The 20593-nt window shown below is 39.5% G+C and overlaps 3 protein-coding genes across 5 annotated transcripts; 2 read left to right on the forward strand and 1 right to left on the reverse strand.

Annotated features, from left to right (window-relative positions):
• Positions 1 to 1167: 1167 nt before the first annotated feature.
• LOC115730518 (eukaryotic translation initiation factor NCBP) lies at positions 1168 to 4119 on the reverse strand. The gene is made up of 6 exons (XM_030661145.2): positions 3853 to 4119; positions 2776 to 2871; positions 2566 to 2670; positions 2350 to 2427; positions 1645 to 1764; positions 1168 to 1570 (listed from the first exon to the last, which is right to left on the reverse strand). Exons 1-6 carry the CDS (start codon positions 4006 to 4008, stop codon positions 1439 to 1441), a joined length of 687 nt encoding a protein of 228 aa, XP_030517005.1. The 5' UTR covers positions 4009 to 4119; the 3' UTR covers positions 1168 to 1438.
• A 1031-nt stretch (positions 4120 to 5150) lies between these two features.
• On the forward strand, positions 5151 to 10530 carry LOC115730452 (5'-adenylylsulfate reductase-like 5). Its single transcript, XM_030661063.2, has 4 exons — positions 5151 to 5654; positions 8705 to 8886; positions 9705 to 9829; positions 9961 to 10530. Exons 1-4 carry the CDS (start codon positions 5478 to 5480, stop codon positions 10383 to 10385), a joined length of 909 nt encoding a protein of 302 aa, XP_030516923.2. The 5' UTR covers positions 5151 to 5477; the 3' UTR covers positions 10386 to 10530.
• Positions 10531 to 12449: 1919 nt separating this feature from the next.
• Positions 12450 to 14203, forward strand: LOC115730460. 3 transcript variants are annotated; one of them, XM_030661083.2, is made up of 2 exons: positions 12450 to 13348; positions 13706 to 13825. In XM_030661083.2, exons 1-2 carry the CDS (start codon positions 12578 to 12580, stop codon positions 13769 to 13771), a joined length of 837 nt encoding a protein of 278 aa, XP_030516943.2. In that variant the 5' UTR covers positions 12450 to 12577; the 3' UTR covers positions 13772 to 13825. The 3 variants fall into 3 exon arrangements, with proteins under 3 accessions (XP_030516943.2, XP_048126988.1, XP_030516937.2); XM_048271031.1 differs by having other exon boundaries at positions 12451 to 13348; positions 13700 to 13767; XM_030661077.2 differs by having other exon boundaries at positions 12453 to 13348; positions 13795 to 14203.
• The last annotated feature ends 6390 nt before the right edge of the window (positions 14204 to 20593 follow it).

A 20593-nucleotide genomic window follows, 5' to 3' on the forward strand; every position in this document is an offset into this window, starting at 1 on the left:
AATTACTGTTAGCAGGAGCAGCGCTAAAGTAGGTCCATAATTGGCCTCCTTCACGTCATTTCTATTCCTGGCTAGTGACCTGTGATTCAAGGAGGACGACGCATCTTTAGGATCCGCTCTTTGGTGAGAGAGATTAGACAAGAATTTAGTACCTTTAGTAGATGCATTTTTCACAAGCTGCCTTTGGACCTGAAGCAAGAGAGGATGGTGAGGTGAAACTGGAGGTCCTGACACCTGATTATCCACAGTCCAGCCGGGAGTGGACAGAGCGTTGTGTAGATACCAATTCTCGGCTTATCAAATTTGGGATCAACACAAACACCTCATTCAGAAGAGGCATCTCCACTCCTTATCTCCAGCATGAATGGCCGATGCAACAACTTCATGATGTACTTGCACGTTTAGAAAGCTACTGCTAACCCGACACGAAATGCACATTTGAACAGCTACCACCACCTCTTGACAATTACCGAACATTTCTGAAAGCTTGGGGTTTCAGATTATGGACTTTGGAAGTTTTGTGCTATGAGCTAACAATTTGGAGTGTTATCCAGAATTGAACCATCCAATGGCATTCAGAAAGGTGCTCATGTCATGTGGGCTGGGTCGATGATGACCGACCGGAAGAAATCATCTAGCCAAAAGCAATCAGAGGATTCCCTGAATAATTCCTCAGTTGCCACACGAGAGTCGAGCATGGCTTGATCATATGATCTCACACCGGTAACTAGATTGTGTGGGAATAAAGCACTTGATCCCCCATTGCTTCCTGCAATGTTCATTTCAGTGTCTTTTTTATTTTTTATTTTTTTTTTTTTGGGGTCTACGCAAGATAACATACCATTGATGAGAAGCTCTAGCAAATGATGGTCACTCGACAATCCCCACAAACTATCATGCGCGACTTTAAGCAAAAGCCTTCTATATTGCATCTTGATGTCGAAATGCAATAGCAACCATCATTGCATCATTACAGCCAAAATCTACCAATGGCGAGGTATCTTGTCACTCAAGCAGAATTAATGTGAATATGACACTGACCACGTGATAAATTGTTGTCACAGGCATAACACAAACATGGCTGAAGTTCCTCCTACAGATGGAGAAATCCTTTCATCAATACCAACTAGGCAAGCAAAGATGGTGTGCAATAGAACGAGAGGACTGGTCAAAGGAGAGCATAGTCATTTACGATATCACTTGATTGAGGCTAGTCAAACAAGAGGACTCCGACCATATCCCAAGAGTAAAGCTTGTAAACCAGTAAGAAGAGTTGCCAATGACTTCAATTTGGAATGCAATTTGCATCTTCAAAATTTAAACAGAAAGTACTGCAATTAATTAAGGTGCGTTCAACTGCTAGTGCCATACAGCATGGTTAATGACAGTACCAACCCTCATTACAGACTACCTTTGAGAAGAGAACCATAACATCTTTTTAACCTCTCAACCAGGTGTTTCTATATGACGAATTGTCACGTAGTGAAGCATCGTGGGGCTTGTACTCCATAATGTAGTTGTGAGGAAGCTTCAAGTGCCTCTTAATGGAATCTCTCAAAGCCATAACTGACTGTAAGAAAAAAGATAGTCAGCAAATTGTAGCTCACCCTGTAGCGAGACAAAAGGGAAATGAACTTTACACACCTGATTATCAGAAGCATTGCGGTTCCACACACTCAATATGTCTTCATTAAAGCGAATGCTTAACACTGCACCACATATGTCATCACTATAGTCGAGTTGATCACCAACTAAGGCAAGTACCTGGATACATGTGCAAGAGTACACAATTGACATCATTTATGCAAGCACACATATTGATGCTTCAGGTGTTGTTCACACAACCAAATGCACACAACCAAATGCAATGAAGGGATTACACCTTCAGTTTGACAACATTACATGTGGGTTTTCATCTAAAAATAGGGTTCAAAGTTCACTTTTCAAACTCACCATTTTATAGCTTTGTCATAGGGGTAGGTGTGCCAACAAGCACACCAATCCTTTCTTTCTTTCTTTCTAGACCAGTAGAAAATTCTACAAAATCAAAGACTAAAATATTCTCTTCAAGAATAACATTAGACCTACATGCTAAGGTGGCACACACACAATTTAACCATAGAGTATGTGCTATCTTGGTCTTTGGACAATCACGCATCAATCTCGACCTAACATTGGACGCTGCAAGTACATCATCAGCTAATAAAAACTTTTTGCAAAGGCTCAAGCTTGGGAGAAACAAAAGAAAAATAACATTGCTCAATAGATGATATATTATCCAACAACTGGTGGGAAGTGTAGTGGGAAGTGCAGGCCAATAATAAGATTCTTAAAGTTGTAATTTCTTACCAAATCCTCCCAGAAGCGACCAGACACAACCTTTTTAAACCGTATTATCCACTTTCCACCATTGCAATTGGCTGAGTCCTGAAAGTTCGAGCTTTTCAAGGATTATTCATCATTCAGCCACATATGACTGACAAAAAGTGGCTAAAAGCATAGAAGAGCTAACTAAATGAAGAACCATCATCATCATCATTAAGGACTGCAGAACAAAAGCATCACCTCCCACAGAGGACGGATTCCATCTTTAAATAGATGCAGATCTGTTGGGCTTGGCAGAGCAGAAGGGCGAGCCAAGTGGCAATAGCAGACCCAAAAACCTTCGACCTACACACAGATAAAGTCAACAAACATTTGTTTAGTCTGCCGTGACTTCATCTTGAAAAACAACTGTCTACATGAGTTACCCTGTGACGTTCAAGATGATCTTACCGTACTAAATTCAACAATTTTCTTTATATTATCCTCATAAGATGTTTGGGTCCTAACTCCAGGAGTTCGACGAGTGTACCAGAAAACAAACTTGTACTGCAACAACAAGAAGCAACATCAAATGATAAGCCATGGTCCTAAATAAGAAGCACAAAATCCATGTCAATATAACACACATGAATCACTTCAAAATTAACTGTCCTAATTATCAGTGTCATGCTAAAGATTGCCAATTACCAGACACAGTCTTGCATTCGTGGAAGGGTGGTGAAATGGAAATGTGAAAAGTATAAGTAGCACAACATCTTGCTCTGATTTCTGAAGTACCAATTCTAGTGAGGATTCTCCATAAAGGGAGCAATACCTAATCCCCCAGAACATATATTCCTCAAAATACCTATTTAACCACACGTGAATAAACCAAACTCAATGTACCGGTAATTCAAAAAAACTAAACCAGAAAACACAACAATGGGAACACCAATTTTGGCTGCTCATTACCCACCTCTTCCAGCTCAAAGGAAGCAACTTCATGACCCAAACCTATGTCAAAACAAATTTGGACCAGTTGACAGAGAAAACCCAAATTTCTTCTTGCAAATAAAAGGGGCATCATGTCCAGCAGTCAATTCTCCAGTATGGGCAAACGATGTAGACACCAGGGGACAAAAAGGAAAAAGAAAACTCTAAAATGGGTGAATGACAAAGCTAATAACCTCAAAGAGGTCTCAAACCACAATGTCCACAAACGCACGCGATTAACTAAGCTGATACTCCCATGCACGACGCAAATGTAAATTGGGGATACTATGCCAATCGTGCTTTGCCAAATGGCATTCGAGGTAAAACTACTTCTGGATCAGAATAAACACAAACCCACTCGCCCAAAGAGCTCCAGATTCACCAATAAGCCATTCCACCGGAGTAATTTCAATCAGAAAACAACTCCCCCCCCAAAAGAAATGAACTAAAAACACGAACTTACATCAAATTAAACACTGCATACATCACGAACACATTGGAAAGCGTAGGATGAGAGAGAGAGAGTGAGAGAGAGAGAGAGAGAGAGAGAGAGACCTTGAGAGGATGGAGGCCGGCTTTGAGCTCACGAGCTTGGCGTTCGCGTTGGTCCTGGCTGTAGCTATGACTATCGGCAGATTCAGTGAGCGACTGTAAACTGTTGTTGCTGTTCTCGTTGCTCTGCTCGGAGTCCTTCTCGGGTTCTACTTCCATTCTCCTTGCTTCGCAGCTATGAATTTCCTTGGAGAGAAGCGAGAAGAAGCCCTAATTTTGAACAAGCTCCTCTTGGACTTTAAACACGCCTTCTGTAGAAATGGAGATTGGCACCGACCTTGTTAACAAATGAAAATCTATCAATTGGATTTTTTTCTTTTCTTTTCTTGGGCAAAGCAAGCCTTTTAAAATATATATATATATATATATATATATATATATATATATATATATTATCACTAAATGATTAGAGGTCCGAAGAGAGCCCCCATAAACTTTCTTAGGATTACGCAATACATCTCCAACCATTGATTCAAATCAATGTGTGGTGTCGATTACATCTTGTCGAGAACTTACTCGATCACTATTATTTAAAACCAATAACATTGCTCCTGTTCATTACGTCGTCCGCGAGTCAAAACATTATAAAATGAGAGATAAAATAACATTTTAATTTATATTTGAATAGACCATGTCACTATATTATTTCCGTAGAAAAGTATGGAAAAATGAGAGTTTTGTTAATTGTGTACAATTAAGATCATAAATTGATATGAATTTTATCAAATTTTAGTAATTGCGAAAAAAGACTTCCTTTTTTCTTAGATTCAATCGTTTTGCCACGTGTTGGAAAATTAGAAAGTTGTGGGCATCTATTCCCACGTTCTCCTCCCTCTTCCTATTAATTGATCACGATCACTCTTTCTATATTTTGTTTCATGAATAATTATGTTTTCTCCCGTAATATTTAAGGCGGAACAAATTTGAGATGACATTTAGCCGTGGAAAAATAACGAAGATGATGCCGAATATTTTATCGAGTATAAATCTCGCAAGAGATGCATTTTGATATTTTCATAACGTGCAGACGAAATGTTGACGTATTATTCTCTCATACATTTTTGTGAGTTTTTTTAATATACGGTGGAAAAGTAAAAGATTTTTTTTTTTTTTTTGGGATCCAAGTGGAAAAGTAAAGATCGTTTTCTATGTTTTTTCTCCCCTTTCCAAGCCAAGTACAACGGGCTTGAATTTTTAAATTCCATTTTGGCAATCGGGATATTTTTATTACAGGAAATAAAACAAATATATATATAGATATATAAATTAGAAGGAACCTCTTCCTTTTCCTCGAGGGGCAAAAAGGAAAAATCATTTGGATAATCATCCAACAACTAGAGCGAGAAAGAGAGATAGAGAGAGAGGTAGCTACGCGCACAGAATCGAATCCCCAGCTCTGATGATCAAATCGCTCTGAGGCACGCACGGAGAGAGACGACGAAGAAGAAGAAGAAGAGGAAGAAGCATCATTGGGGTTTGATCAGAGACATAGCCACCCCCACCCCATCTTGTCGGCTTGCGAAAACCCTTCCTTTTTTTTTCCCCTGTCGGTTCCTGGGTTTCGGCCTCCTCTTCCCCCTTCCCCCGCGCTGTAGCCTCCGCCGTGTTGTGTTGTGAAACCCCTTCCAATGGCTTCTCCGTCCGTGGCGGCTTCGCTCCTCCTCGTCTGCATCGGCGCGCTGTCTCCCCTGGTGCAGCTCGCGTCGTCGGAATCGGCCTCCGTTTGCCCGAGGGAACCTTCGCCTTTCTTGATCAGCTTGCAATCGCAGTGCTCTGGCTCGATCTCGCCTTCTCCGCCTCTCCAGGTGCGTCATTTGCTCGATTGACGCCTCGAGTTGCTCTCCTTTTGCGCCCCCGGCCAATGAAACATCAGCTGGGTTGCGATTGTTGCGGGGATTGGTTTTGGATGGATGTTTGGTTTGGCTCGGTGGTTTGTCGTCCTGGAGGCTTTAGATTTGTCCTGATTTTTGGATTGTGAATGAATGCGTTGACTTTTCCTGGGGTGGTCGGTGGCGGCGTGAATGGTATATAGTTGTTCGGCAAAAGGGGAGGTATTCTAGGATCAACTTAATTGTACTCGAGAATTGATAGAAATCCTTGGTGGAATCTGTCATTTGGATGGGGCTTGAGGGCCTTGACTTGTGCTTTTTGTTTTGGTCAGATTGACTTGTGCTTCAGTGTTTCCTTTTTCCCCAACCTAAGTTTGTCGGATTTAGTTCTGCTTGATCAAAGAGCGATACAAAATAAAGATCTTAATTTGTTTCTTTGCGGAAAAAGGTCCCTTCTTCGCACTTTTGACATGACTTGGTAGAAGGCATCTATTGGGACACTTTAAGTGGTTTAGCAGTGAAATGTTATTATTGTGCACATCAGTTCTTCGGAGTCTCGAGAATGATAATTTGATGTATGGGAAGGACTTTTGCCGCACATATGCCTCTTGGGTTCTTGCTTGTTTATATAGGCTCTCCACTGTCTTATTGGTAAGTGATTTTAGGGTAGAAATTATATCCTTAGCAATCATACACATGCATACCAAATGCTTAAAATAGAAGATTCTATGTCAATATTATCTTCAATTTTCATGTAGCTTCAGTTTCGTTGAATATGATGCTGTACTGTTTCAACTTTACCATTGTTTCCTAATGTTAGAAAGCATCCATAACTTTATTAGCTCCCCCACACCCCGAAACCCCCCAAGGAAAAGGAAGAGTCATTCTTAATTGTCTAGTAGTGCTACATTTAGTTGCTTCTGTACTTCAAGATACCTGATGTATCATTGGTGAATGTCGTCTACACGTTAACTGTATGACTATATGAGATCCACGACTTTCTCACAGAATCCCAGAGAAACTGGGACAGAGATTATTCTAACACAGCACGGGCAACGGATGAAGAGGAAACAGGAGAGAACTGCTGACATGGGCTGTGTGCCTTAAAGATCCGATTAAGATTATGCTAAAATAAATGGTGAGCGGTCATGTTAGGATTAGAAAGGAACATGTTAGGAATAGTCCGATTCTGTGAAATATTAAACATTCAAGGCCACCTTTTGGAGAGACCCTTGGCATTTCAAGTCAGGGAATGCATGTCTTTGCCTTGCGAAGTAATTGTTATTCTTCCTAATAGTTTGTTTCGGTGGTGTCTAGTAGCTGATCAATTACAAAAATGCACGCGCGCTCGCGCTCAAAGAGAGATATGTATAGTAATTATACTTCTAGGACTTCACTGGGAGGAAGAGATTAGTTTGAAATTCTCTTAGTCAGTCAGTTGCCTTAAGGATGTTTCATATGAGGAAGGGGGGTGTTGATATAAGTTAGTATATAAACCCCATAGGAATGGCCTAGTGGTTAAGGGTATACTTTTATGTGCAAATTAGGCACACCATACAATTTTGATTCCCACACTACCAAGTACAAATCTTTGGGATTAAACTACCTAAGGTGGGCTGCCTCAATCCTAAATACAAAAAACGATAAGAGATTCATTACCGAGGAGGAATGGGAAGAAGCTAACGCAAACTTTGACAGATCAGAATATATGCTTGAGAATCCATGTAGTTTCAGTGAAATAGGATAGTTTTAGTTTATCAGAGCCTGTCTTCCTATCCTCAGGACAAGATTAGTGTTCAAGCTTTAGAATACTTGTGACAGATTTTTCTGTCCCTGACATCTTATTTAAAGACTTGTTCCCATTTGCTTATTCGGCAGATGTTTCTGTCATTCATGAATTTCTGCAGTGTAACTTCTACCCCGAGCACACACAATGTAGCTGTAGACAGTCAAGTGAAATCCAATACACAAATTCTTGCCATTAGTTTTCTTCTAGTCCCCCCATCAAAAAGTTCATGTGAGTTGAGGAGAACGCACAGGCACGTGAAATTTTTTTGTGTGTGTTTCAGATGGAATCTCGTTTACATCGATTGGTTGGACAAATAAGCTAAAATTGAGATCACATCTTTCTTCCAGTAAAGGGTTGGTATGACCATGGTATGTCTTGCTCAGTAATCTGGTTTGACTTTGTCATCCTGATATTCCCATACCAAGATGTGTCTAAAATAGTATTCCTCTTGTTTTATGCCTAAATATTGTTTTCATAGGTGTTTATAATATATAGTTGGTTGTAGTTGCTTGGGATCAATCATTAAGCAAAATGCTTGGGAACTTTTAACATTCCTTGTTAGACCCTTAATGTTCAAAAGTTGTCGGGTATCTTGCTAGTTTAGTTAATAGAAGGAAAATTAGCAAATGGATTTTCAATAATGACTGATTACATTGATTGTTGTGCTTGCTGAAATATGAGTATTTTAAGATGCTTCTGAAATAAAGTGAGCATATTCCATTGTATGGGAGCATTCTTGTTGATTTTAATCATTAGAAATATGGGATCATGTGTATTCATTTGTGTTTTGTCCATTTACTCATTAGCAGCTATAATTGTGGGTTAGTATTTGTGGAGGACTTCACATGCTCAGAAGGCTTTAGATGACTCCCTGTCTCTTTCTGATGATTCAGCCCACGGTAGATTGTAGCATCTTATTTGGAAGACTATACTTCTTCTTTTTGTTCTTCTTCTTGATTGAAAAGGAAGGTTGTTTGGTCACCTTCATTTGCATTCTAACCTTTAGACTGGTCTTGGTCTCATGACCTCCTGCATTTGTACTCTTATCTTTTCCACGGCATTGAATATTCAATAACCCCTTTGCCTCTTCCTCGAGTTTCTCTTGCATCAATTGTCTTACTTTGATTTTATAAGGATGCTGCTTGCCCCAATTATTTCTTTGCAAGGATTCAAAAGAATACTATGTCCTGAGTCTGAAATTCTACTAATACATAAACTCTTATTTAACTGTGTTCAGGTGGATGGGAACTTCCTTGATAGATTTCTGACGTCGGAACAGCATAGTGGATATACTGCTGTACTTTTCTATGCTTCATGGTGCCCGTTTTCCCAGTCTATATGGCCTGCATATGAAGCCCTAAGCTCCATGTTCCCTCAAATAGATCATTTGGTAGTCGAGCAATCTTTAGCTATGCCAAGGTTTGTGCTGATACCTTTGTGTGCTTTAAGTATTGCAGTTTAATCGCTTATGGTGTGATAAGTGGTGTTTTATGTTATAGTTATTATATAGTTTAAGCAACTCAATGGGAACCTCTTTCTTTTTATTCTTTTTTCCTTTTCTTGTAATTGTTATTTGCACTACAGTTCTTACAGATGAGGCTTACTGCTTTGTTCTACCTTTTCTTTGTGGTGGGAGCTCATAAGTAATGTGTATTTGACAAACTTAAAAGAGTGTAGCTACTCCTGGGGGGTTTTATCAGAAACTTTTTGACTATTCAACGAGGCGCAAATGCACTGACTAAACTGCTTTTAAGACCATTTAGACCTTAAATAAAGTAATGGCGAGAAGTTAGGACATTTTCGTATCTGAGGACATGAAAGGTGGGTCGAAGAAGGGTTATTTGGAAGGAAGACAAGAGTGATTTCATGAAAATGGCAATGGTACAAGTATTCTACTTGAAATGCATCCTCGACTAACTGTGTCTTGTAATGGTTTTTGGTGTACTATGTAGTGTTGGATGCTTTTCATTATTTGTGAAAGCTGATTCGTTTATTATACTGTTAAATGGTAGTTGCAGTCTTGTATTATCAAAGGGTACATGGTCAATAATAAACGAATCAGCTTTCACGAATACTGAAAAGCATCCAACACAACATAGTACACCAAAAACCATTACAAGACACTAAGAAAGTTCCGTAGTTCTCTCTTATTTGTCCTTCTGGGTTTTATACATTGGGGATTTTGTTTTGCTTTTTATCTGAGTTATTCTTGTGCTTATTCTGAGTTGGTTGTGCAGTGTATTTTCAATATATGGGATCCGCAGCTTGCCATCTATATTATTGCTGAATCAGACTTCAAGGTTGCAATACAGTGGTCCAAAAACTCTCGACTCCCTTGTGGAATTTTACGAGACACACACAGGTAAAATGATTAGATTGAAGTGCACCTTATCATTAGAGCGATATTGGCCCAATATCTTTTAATGGATGCAGCCAATTTTGGACTCAGTTTGTGACATTTTGGATGCTCATTTTCGTCTGTCTGCATCCCAGGCCTTCGACCTGTACAATCTGTCATGGTAGAGCAGCCAGCAAGTCTTCAGACTCGTGAAAGTTCCAGAACACGGTTCGAGGATATGTTATCGATGAAGAACATAAGAAGGGAACCGTATCTGGCTCTCTCGCTGTTGTTTGCCTGTTTGAGACTGCTCATGGCCATATTCCCTAAAGTTGTCTCTTGTTTGAAAGCTTTCTGTGTCTCGTACGTTCCTCATCTAAACTTGGAAATATTTGGCGAGGCAACTCACTTATTGGGGCGCGCGGTTCATGCCATTGACGTGAGGAGGATTTGGACAAAAGTGAGACTTGGCAAAGCCAGGAGCTTTCACGAAAGGGCAAAGAGCGCCCGGGTCTGGGCTTCTTCGCTGGCTTCCGTCTCGTTGGGCGAATCCTCATCAGCTAGATCATTGTCATCCTAAAACGCTGAATTCGCACCTCCATATGCCAGAGGGTGGACGAGAAATCTAACTAGAATGCTACAAACTACTTAGATGCTCTGCGCCAGGTTGTTTCACTTTCTCACTTTCGATGTAATATCTGTAAGTGGAGTGGAGATTTTACTGTCAGAATACTCCAAATAGCTGAAAGCTGTTTTCCTTGTTTTGCCTCTCCTCCTCCTCCTCCTCCTCCTCCTCCTCTTCTTCTTCTTCTTCTTCTTCTTCTTCTTTTCCCTTGGGAGGAATCAACCGAGCATTGTATATCTGAGAACAGCTTTGTCTTTTGTGTACATGATTTTTCTTACCGAACCATATCTGTATGATGTACTTGAACAGCTGCGTCTCTCTCTCTCGGCACCTTAACTCCTTGAGCCTGAATCCGAGTTTTCTCTTTCGGTTTGTAGCAACTCAATTGGGTCAGCTGACCAGGCTGGATTGAAGCTTGGACTCTTTGAAGGGGCCCTTTACTTTTCGGTCGTAGCTGGAAGTGCCCTTTTTCAGCGATTTTCGATGATTCTAGTTTGCGTGTGCATTACCGGGTGTGTTACATTTGGACTTTTGGACGCGTGATGGCAGACCAGCAGCCACATCTAGTCTCGAAACCTATTTTTTAAACAACTGACAATGAAGTCTCATGTTCAACAATCTTCCATCCTATATTATCATATTCACCTAACATGAGTCCCTAGATTTTTTCTATTCTCTCTGCCCGCCCGCGACTGTCGAAAACCCGTGAAAGAAAGAAAGCTAACAGACAGACTATTAAACCTACGCATCGTTTGCACTTCTAGAAAGCAACTCAGCATCGCTTTTGCCATGTTGGATGAACTCTCTTCCAGGGGACGTGGCCGTTTCATCTTCAGCCGCGAGCGACAGAGAGGTTAGACTCGTGAGAACGCACGCCGAGCGCTTGGCAGTGCTACGTAATAGGAACACGAGCGGACCAAAACGAGCACGCCACCGTTGGCTGTACAAGAAGCCAAAAGCCACATATTGATGTTGCTGAAAATGGCAGCAAGCGACACCTCCGGACGCAACTCTTGACCGTGAAGAAACCAGATTCAATAAAGATCTTTCCTTTCGGGCGGAAATACCAGTCGGGGATCGAATCTCATTGAACTGACTCGGGTGGCAAGGTTAGAAATGAGAATCATATATTGTCCAATCATGGCCCCTAATCTATATCGATCCGTAATATTCAATTGGGAATTGAATGTGATTGCTGATCTCTGCGACCAATTACAGCTCACGAACCCAAATCCGATTTTTAATGATAGAGACAAGAAAGAAGAGATAGATTGTGTCAGAAAAGGGTGTATACGCCTGCTGAAATTGAGATTCAGAAAAGATTGTGTGATACGTCTAGGCGAAGTTTAGAACATTCTTCTTATCGTTTTCTCTTTTTTTGTTATCAAAGCAAATCAAGATTAAAGTAGCTAAAAAAAGATACCGAGGCATGGATAGAGGGTGAGAGGACTTTCACTTTCATCTTTTTCCTTTTTCCTTTTTCTTTTTTCCCTTTTTTGGCCCTTTTTCGCTCCAAAGGCGTTCCTGGTCCCTATCATTCCCATGCACCCTCAGCCAAGCAACCCCCTCTCTCTCTCTCTCTCTCTAGAATTTGCTCATAAGCCCCTAAAGCAATTGGACCAGTGTGCTTGAAGCTATGCATGACCAGGTTGGGAGATGAAGGACTTGCTTAGGGACACACACCTCAGAAAATCTTGACAGGGCAATTAGTTGAAAATATCCACACACCAAAGACATGTTCAATTTTGGGAGGGGGAGAAATTGGGGAAAAAAATGGAATTGGAAGGGCAGCTTCCAACAACTTTTCAAAGATCGAATTTTCCTCAACGTGGGGCCCAAACGGACCAGCTTCCATTTGTCCACTCCTGGGAGGATAAGCACTCTCTCAAGCCCCAGTCGATGTCATCCTCCTCCCTCCCCCCTTTGGCCAATTTGGTTTCAATCTTGGGGAGGCTTTCCTCACACTCAGATTCCATGTCACACTCTCCCTTTGATCCAATAATTCAAAGTGTCACAAAGAAATAAAAGAAAATTCAACCCCCAAAGAAGCAGTGAACACTCTTTATATTTACCCTTCTCCCCCACAGCACAGAGTCCCCTGCATCAAGTCCCTCCTCCTCCCTCCTTTGGAAAAAAAAGAAGAAAAAATGGATCTTGATGAGTGGGAGTTGCTTCCTGTCGATGGCTATCTTGATTTCAATGAGGGTGACAAGATCTTCTCCAGAAGGCACAGCCCTGCTCCCGGTCAGAAGAGCGTCTTCAACATGGATTACTTCCGGTGCCCGTCCCCCACGAGTTCGAAGATGCCGACGAGCCGGGTCGTCCCGGTGGTGCCGATCCAATTCGATCCGCCTGCGGCTCCGGATGAGAGGCTGATGAGGGAGATCATCAAGGCGCCTGTGGAGATCAAACTCCCGTCCCCGATCACTGAGAAGAAGATGATCGAGCCTCCTGATGGTGGTGACAAGGCCGTGGGATTGGAGGAAGCTGACCAAGACATGGTCTCCCAAGTCTTCTTCAAGAAGATGACGGAACCCGAATTCGCCGACATGAAAATGGACTCGCCGAGGTCCGGCACTCGAGGAATCTTCGTGCCCCAGATTGATGCAGGAGCGTTTCAAGGTGAGGCAGTTCTTGACAGTTCTTGCTCTCCAAGAAAGAGGCATGAGGCCGCCACCAGAGATGTCGTGGGCGTGACCAAGAAGCAACAGGACAACGATTGTGATGCAGAGAAGGCCACTTGGGATGAGAATAGAGGTGGCCTGAACATATGGAAATGGGGTTTCACAGGGATTGGAGCGCTCTGCTCTTTCGGCGTCGCTGCTGCTACTATCTGCATCATCATTCTTGGGAGCCAGAGAGCTAAACAGAGCCAGCAGAATCAGAAGCTTCGGTTTCAGATCTACACTGATGACAAGGTATAGCAAATTTTCCCCGAATTGAGCACTCTTTCCTGCAAAAATTGGTTCAAAGCTTGTCCTTTTGGCCTGATGTCTGCATGAACGTTTTCTGTTTGATGTGCTGCTAAAACAAGTGAATCATACCATAAATTTCGTCAAATCAACCCTGTTTTAGTAACATGGGACTTTCATCGACAACCGAGTATTCTATGATCTGCAATCTTCTTAACTCAGCCAAGAAAAGTAAAATTTACAGAAAATTAACTGAGAAATTAGTGCTCAGGAAGCCTCCCAAAGAAAAAAGAAAACTTTTGTCTTCTTTCAAATTCCGGGTGGTGCATGCCATTAGTTACCTGTCCCAATTCCCAATTTTAGAAACTTTTGGAGCTGAAACCAAATGCCCAAAAGGCCAGATTTCGACAAAGAAAGAAAAACAACTGAGGAGCTCCACATGTGATTTGCAGAGAATTAAGCAAGCGGTTCATCAGGCGACCAAGCTGAACGAAGCAATTTCAGCAGCGAGAGGGGTTCCCCTGTCCAGGGCTCACATAACGTATGGAGGTTACTACGATGGTATTGGCATTTGAAGAGAAATTTGGCCACTTTGGTTTTAGGTCTGCACAGAAGAAGATTCCTGAACGAGCTTCATGAGGGTCCACGAATCTCCAGTATGTCCTTTGCCCCTGCAGATTCTCCTTTATACCAGATTGACCATCTGTCTGTCAGTGTATATGCACTTAAAGATCCGTACTTCTATCTGTGTTTCGGATGATGGGTTCCTTAGTAATTATTATATATATTTGTGTATAATTGATCATGATCACTTATCAAGGCTAGTTACTATTAAGCTATTATGGCGGTTTATGTCGTTAATCTGATGGAGCCTAGAGTCGTTAGTTCAGTCATTTCACTGATCTATCAGTCCACGAGTCGATAATCGCATCTCAGCCAGAAGAGTGGATGAAATCTCCTCTGTTAATTTCGGGTCACGGGACGGCCGCAGGAACAACGGCATGGGATGGAACTTCCCTCGCGGTTGCGATTAGCAAAGTAAATCCGGCGCGCCTAAGCTCTAGATCAGCAGTGTACTTCTATCTAACTGGAAAGTTAAGAACTTTGATAGACGATGGTTTGCTCTGTTGAATTATTGGTTCATAAGATGCGGGATCAGTCTCGGCGGTCGAAGATATTTTTTCTAATGCCAGGCCGCGATGGAGAGAGCGACTGATTGAACAGGTGACCGTAATCCAAACAAGCGAATTCAATTGAGCCACGAGACCCGTGACCCCACGCAGAAAAACTGGTTCGCCCTACTGTTTTTATGGAGCAAGTTAAATGCTTCTGAAATGTCTCCTTGTCAAAAGATGGTGACGATGGGGGTGGGGGTTTCCCCACCAGAATTTGAGAGATTGGTCTGATCGTTCAGTGCATGAGGACGATCTCCCGAGGAAAATTGTCCTAAAAAAAAAAACATGAATTTTTTGTAATTTTTTTTGTCATTTTAGTTCTAAAATTTTTAATTTTACCGATCGGTTCGTAAACTTTTTCACGTTTTGTCAATCGAGTCATCCGGTCAATTTTGGCAGGAAATCACCGACGTAGACACTAACTGTCCTACGTGGCAATATGCGGCGTTAACGTGCACAATTTTCAATGATATCTTAATATGTTTTGGTATTTTTTTTTACTTTTATTTTTATTTTCTTTGATTTTTTAGAACTATGGCCGATGAGGTCACCGGCAGACCTCCTCGGCCACAATTCTTATAAAAAAGGAAAAGAATACAAACTAAAAACATGGAAAAACATTAAAATTCTATTAAAAATTGTTTATGTCGGCGTTAGTTGTGCCTCGTAGAATGGCCGGCCGGCCAGTATTTATGTCAATGATTTTTGATCAAAATTTACTGGATGGATTCAATTGGCAATATGTAAAAAAAAGTTTAGGATTTAATTGGCACAATTAAAAGGTTGAGCACTAAATTAGCAAAAATATTTTAAGACTTTTTGCAACAATGTATCTGCCCCCAGTTGGTGGGCACATGGCCCGTGACATGAGCAAACATCCGTGGAAGAAAGACAAGAGAGTCAGTCTCGGAATCTACTGGGTCATGAGTTTGGATCCTTTCGATCGGTCGTGGATGGCTTTGGCTATAAGCCTGATCAGCAATGACAATGTTATCACCGAGCACAGCATGCTTGTCAAAGTACAATCCCGGATACAGCTTTTCTGCACAATATCACACCAAAATTGGATGTGAAGCAAATAAAGGCCAAGAGAAGCGAGCCGCGCTAGTAGCGCGCATCCTTCAGCTGGCTTCCAATCAAAGCTTGACGAATTAAACCACGTTCAATTTGTTCCGGTTATACTGTCGTAACTTCACTAAGAGCCTGTCCGGTACCCTTTTTCCATAACAGTTACAACCACGAGAATGAGCGTAGTAACTTTTATAACGCGTTCAGCAAATTTTTTTTTCCAATAATCACGATAGATCTTAATGAAACCGTCTCGCCTGATTTTAAATATACAAAACGCTACGTTTAATGGACATCTTCCTTAAAAATTTTAGGGCTTTCACATTTGGTCTAGTTCCTCAAACTCTGACAGGATTCTATAATTACATCTTGTAGTGTGTGCCTAAAATTTAGTGTAATGGCCAAAGAACTTGTGATCAGATTAAGCGGAATTAGCAAACTTGAGGTGATAAATAAATATTAGGATGAGGTAGTAGTTGTTGCCCGGAACTTTATAAAGTCGTACCTAATTCTGCACTTAATCCAGAATTTAAAGTCTTAATTAAGCAGCTAGGATGATGTCTAGTAATTATCCATATCCATTCCCTCGCCTGCTTTAAAAGTGGGCCTGGCACCGATTCTAGCTTTAGGGGTTCGCATCTTTGATGATGTCACACAGGTAACGTCGTGTCGTATAGACCAAAAGATAAGTGAAGTTAGCAACCCCATTATATATGTTTGAAGCATATTAAACATGATAAATGATTGAAAATAGTCATATGTCCTTAAAAAACAAGGCGAACTGATAATGTTTAAATAGCGAGAAGAATATATTATGATCATAAAAGACGTATAAGCATGTGAGAGTTTTTCTGACATGGTTACATTAATTGAGATTCTAATTTACCGTTCTAGCGGGTTGGTCTAATAAGGTAAAATATAAAGATTCTTAATCAGTCTCATATAGGCCTAGATTGTGATGCCCTAGATCGTCACGTGTGACACGTGATTTTTTTTTTCCTTTTTATTAACTAATTATTATGAGCATGCGGAAGTACAAATTATATACGATCACACTAGTTTAATAACATACATATGCATCATCTTTTATATTAAACATCAGTATTACAACTTTAATACATTATACACGCAAAATACAAACCACAATAGTCCAGAGAAGGGTCGGGGCTATCTGTCTCCAATACTATAATTCTTCACCCAAAAGCCTACATGGACAAATGTCGAACTATCAGTTAAGGGTCGATAACTTTGCCCATCAACGCGTCATTGCCGTCAAAACTAGCAGGACCATCAAAATCTCTCATTGGTCCAATTAACCCACACATGATGTTTTGATTATAGGCAACATATAAATGAGGAATCCATTCGTCAATCCATACTGTGGAGGTATACCTCGTATACACTATAGCGGATTCAGGAACAATCACGTCATCATAAATATACTCAACATGCACAGCAACTCCAAACAGTTGTGGTCGGAGGACATCCATCCTACAGGCCTCAAAAATAAAGGAATGAGTCGATGCCCGGTAAATGAAATCCCTAATTCTAAAGCAGAATATCATCTTAGCACTCAATCCGCAACAACAACAACATGAGCTCGGGACAGTACAAAATAACAACTTATGATGAGAGCATGAGTAATATTTCGTATCATGACATATCATTGAAAAATTAACAATACTACATAAAATCAATCATTCAAGTGCAAGCGGATAGCATCTTATATATTAAACCTATCATATAATATCACGTCGATCCACACAAATGAATTCATATTCGTCACTAGCTAAGACTATCTCGATTTACGAGACATATCGACTAATGAGGATCGCCACCATCAACTCATTGGGAACATAATCATACATGCCCATTTGTCACTCATATTTGCCTATTAATCACGGGTGTCCTCTACACTAGCGTGGATGAATACACCACTGTACATCCGCTTGATGATGGTCATTTCTTAACATCGTACTATGGTTACACGAACCATGTCATACCATGACTACCTGAACCATGTCATCATAAAATTTCATGTTATCTCAACCTTGTAGAGAACCAAAACATGCAAAAGAACATTTGGCTAACTCCAGAGTCTCATACACATACTCATACAAGGAAATTCGCTCAGTGACGAATAAGTTGTGGCAAACTATATCAACATAACAATGATTAACAATAACACCATAAACGCCACATGTATTTTAGTAACTATAATTACAAATAATATGACGGACGTTAATCTCTTGGCATTTCCCATATATAACATGGCAATCAATTAGTTATGTACAATTCATATAATCTTGCATTTTCTTTTCTCCAAGCTAATATCATTTGGTAGCAATTTTTTTTTCGAAGTCTTTAATTCTGGATGCGCATTTAGCATGAGGTATCACTACTTTATAATTTAAATAATTCATATATGTTTTATTTTATTTTTTAAAATTTCCCTTGATTTAGATTACTTTTACCACAAATATGAAGAATCATCATCTACGATTCCGAACTTTTAAAATCAGATTATTTCCCTAATAAAACCTCTCATTTTGTATTATTGCCACAAGATTTCGATTTTCACGCAATCAAGCCATATAAAATAAATTAATTACCAAAGGCTATTCCTTTGTTATCTAAGACCTACTAACATATTATTTACACTCTAGATGCACCATATATTTTACGTAATTACCAAGACAGCCCACTTTAAATTAATTGCTTCAATTTATTCTAATTTTGCATAGTTGGACAAATTGCTTAAATTAAGCAATTATTTCTAAAAATTAACTTAACCACCTATCGTAATAAGTTTTCTTAAGTTATGAACAGTCCCTAGAACTTTCAGTATTTGCAGATTCATCCCCCATCTAAGTGAAGTTACAAATTTCCCCTTAAAGCTTCTAAACTCATTTTTTTTACCGGTTTTGTTTTCCCTAGTTAATATTATTTAATAACCCACTGATTATCGCTAAAACTCATTAAATTTTCATTTTAACAGCCCACTCTCATTTCTATAAATTTCGAAATTACCCCCTGAAATTTTCCAAAATTGACACTTATTTTGCCTAGTTTCACCATTTACATACATTTCCCATTCAAGATGTAACAAAACCATTTAGTAATCTCACAAATACATCCAAGGCAAGTAGAAAGCTTTTAAATTCAAATCTAAGAATCACAAGAACTTAACATACAACTATTGAAACTTAATCACATAGAATAAAATCTAGCCCGATGAACAAACAACAAATTAACCAAGTTAAAGAGTACCAAGTAGATCATTCTAGCTTAGTTCTTAGGGTTTTCACTTAGCTTTGAGTTAATCTTCAATAAAGCAAGCCCTTAATCACCTTGAAATCAAATAAGTATTAAAATTGACAACTCTTATTCTTTAGAAAACAACAAAGATAACTTGGAAAAATAAAGTTCGTGAATATACCTTATGAGATACCAGATTAAAAGTGAGGGTTTTGAACTTGTTTTGAAGGAGTTTTGAAGTAGAAAATTTTGAGCTTGTGGACGAAGGAGGCAGTTCACATGGGAAATGATGAAGGGAAAGAGTATATTTGCTTCTTGTCTTCTACAATTATTCCATATTGAAGAACGAATTCAAGTCACATTAATTATCTTGAGTTAAAAACTGTTATGACATTTACCTAGGGTTGATAGTAGATATAAAGTAACTAGGATTAAAAAATTTATGCCATGCATGATACCATCAAAAGATACCATTAAGGGCATGTGGCAATTAACTAGGTAGAAACTAAGCCATTTGTTAAACTAGGGAGGTGACAAATGTCATGATTTAGGGTAAAAGATTGAGATATGAGATTATTTGAATAGATGCTTTATGTTGCGGTAAATAAATAGGGAAATCGGTATCCGTTTGAAATGTTGACAAATCAGCAAATTATTTTGAAACCACTAAAATTATTAACAAAAGGTATAAAAAAACCTAGCAACATCTAGACTCAATAAAATTTTAAAATTGAAAATTATTCAATACGTATCGGGAGCGTATTGACCCTCATTGACATTTACTATATTAATTTTATTCCTCAATAACTTTCACTAACTTAATATCTTAAATATTATAAACCACGAATAAAATTCGGATGTCACATAGATTGTGTGGCTGAGTTGAACCCAACCGAAAACTTTATAAATAGCGCTCAAGTCTTTCCAACCCTACGAACACCAAACAACCTCAAGAGCGCATACGGATTCGCATTATGAGGGGCTATCTCATTAAGCCGGTGATACAGAGGGCAATAGAGAAGAAGCACTTAAGTTTCTTTGATGATAGATTTCAAATCGGGTGCACAAATCTTTTAAACCATTACTGTGTTTTTAGATTCTAACTATGGTGATCCTCGAGTGCCGTCTTTGTGCCTAACATGTGGTATTAAAGCCTTTCATATTCTAGATATAGGGCTTTTGATTTTTGCTCGTTTTCGAAAATCATTTTTGAACACGTGTTCGAAATAATAATTTTTTATTTTATTTTATTATTTATTTTTAAAATAACTTTTAAAATTTTCCATTTTCTTTTTTTTCATTTTCCCTTCTTTTTCGATTGACTACCAGCCACAACGACCGCCGACAATAAGCCATAGGCGAGCTCAAGCCTCGCTCGAGGCCGACAAGCTCATACCTCGCTTGTGGCCGACTATAGGCAGGTGAAGAAAGAAAAGAAGAGGGAAAATAAAATTATTAAAAAATAATAAATTTGGAAATAAAAAGAAAGAAAAGAAAAGAAAAGAAAAGAAAAGAAAAGAAAAATGAAAACAATTAAAAAGAAAAGGAATGTGAAGGAGTAGAGAGACAAAAGACGAGAGAAAATATTTTCCTCTTCTCAAAAAGAGGAAATCGTTTTCTTCACTTTTAAAGGTATTTTTTCCATAGTTGGTTAATATTTTTCTTGACTCATTTATTTTCCGTAATCCGAACTCTAGAAAATTCATAAAATATTTTCTTGGAAGTTATTTTTCGCGAAAGAAACTATGCC

The sequence above is a fragment of the Rhodamnia argentea genome, chromosome 10 (assembly GCF_020921035.1).
Source record: "Rhodamnia argentea isolate NSW1041297 chromosome 10, ASM2092103v1, whole genome shotgun sequence".
In the NCBI taxonomy this organism is placed as follows: Eukaryota; Viridiplantae; Streptophyta; class Magnoliopsida; order Myrtales; family Myrtaceae; genus Rhodamnia; species Rhodamnia argentea.

Bases quoted from the DNA above. Each gene is read 5' to 3' on its own strand.
- LOC115730518 (XM_030661145.2), bottom strand. From the start codon at position 4,008: ATGGAAGTAGAACCCGAGAAGGACTCCGAGCAGAGCAACGAGAACAGC. The intron at 2,428-2,565 runs GTGATGCTTTTG...TCGAACTTTCAG, and splicing joins GAATCCGTCCTCTGTGGGAG to GACTCAGCCAATTGCAATGG. The intron at 1,765-2,349 runs GTAAGAAATTAC...ACATGTATCCAG, and splicing joins GTCGCTTCTGGGAGGATTTG to GTACTTGCCTTAGTTGGTGA.
- LOC115730452 (XM_030661063.2), top strand. From the start codon at position 5,478: ATGGCTTCTCCGTCCGTGGCGGCTTCGCTCCTCCTCGTCTGCATCGGC. The intron at 5,655-8,704 runs GTGCGTCATTTG...AACTGTGTTCAG, and splicing joins CGCCTTCTCCGCCTCTCCAG to GTGGATGGGAACTTCCTTGA. The intron at 9,830-9,960 runs GTAAAATGATTA...TCTGCATCCCAG, and splicing joins ATTTTACGAGACACACACAG to GCCTTCGACCTGTACAATCT.
- LOC115730460 (XM_030661077.2), top strand. From the start codon at position 12,578: ATGGATCTTGATGAGTGGGAGTTGCTTCCTGTCGATGGCTATCTTGAT. The intron at 13,349-13,794 runs GTATAGCAAATT...TGTGATTTGCAG, and splicing joins AGATCTACACTGATGACAAG to AGAATTAAGCAAGCGGTTCA.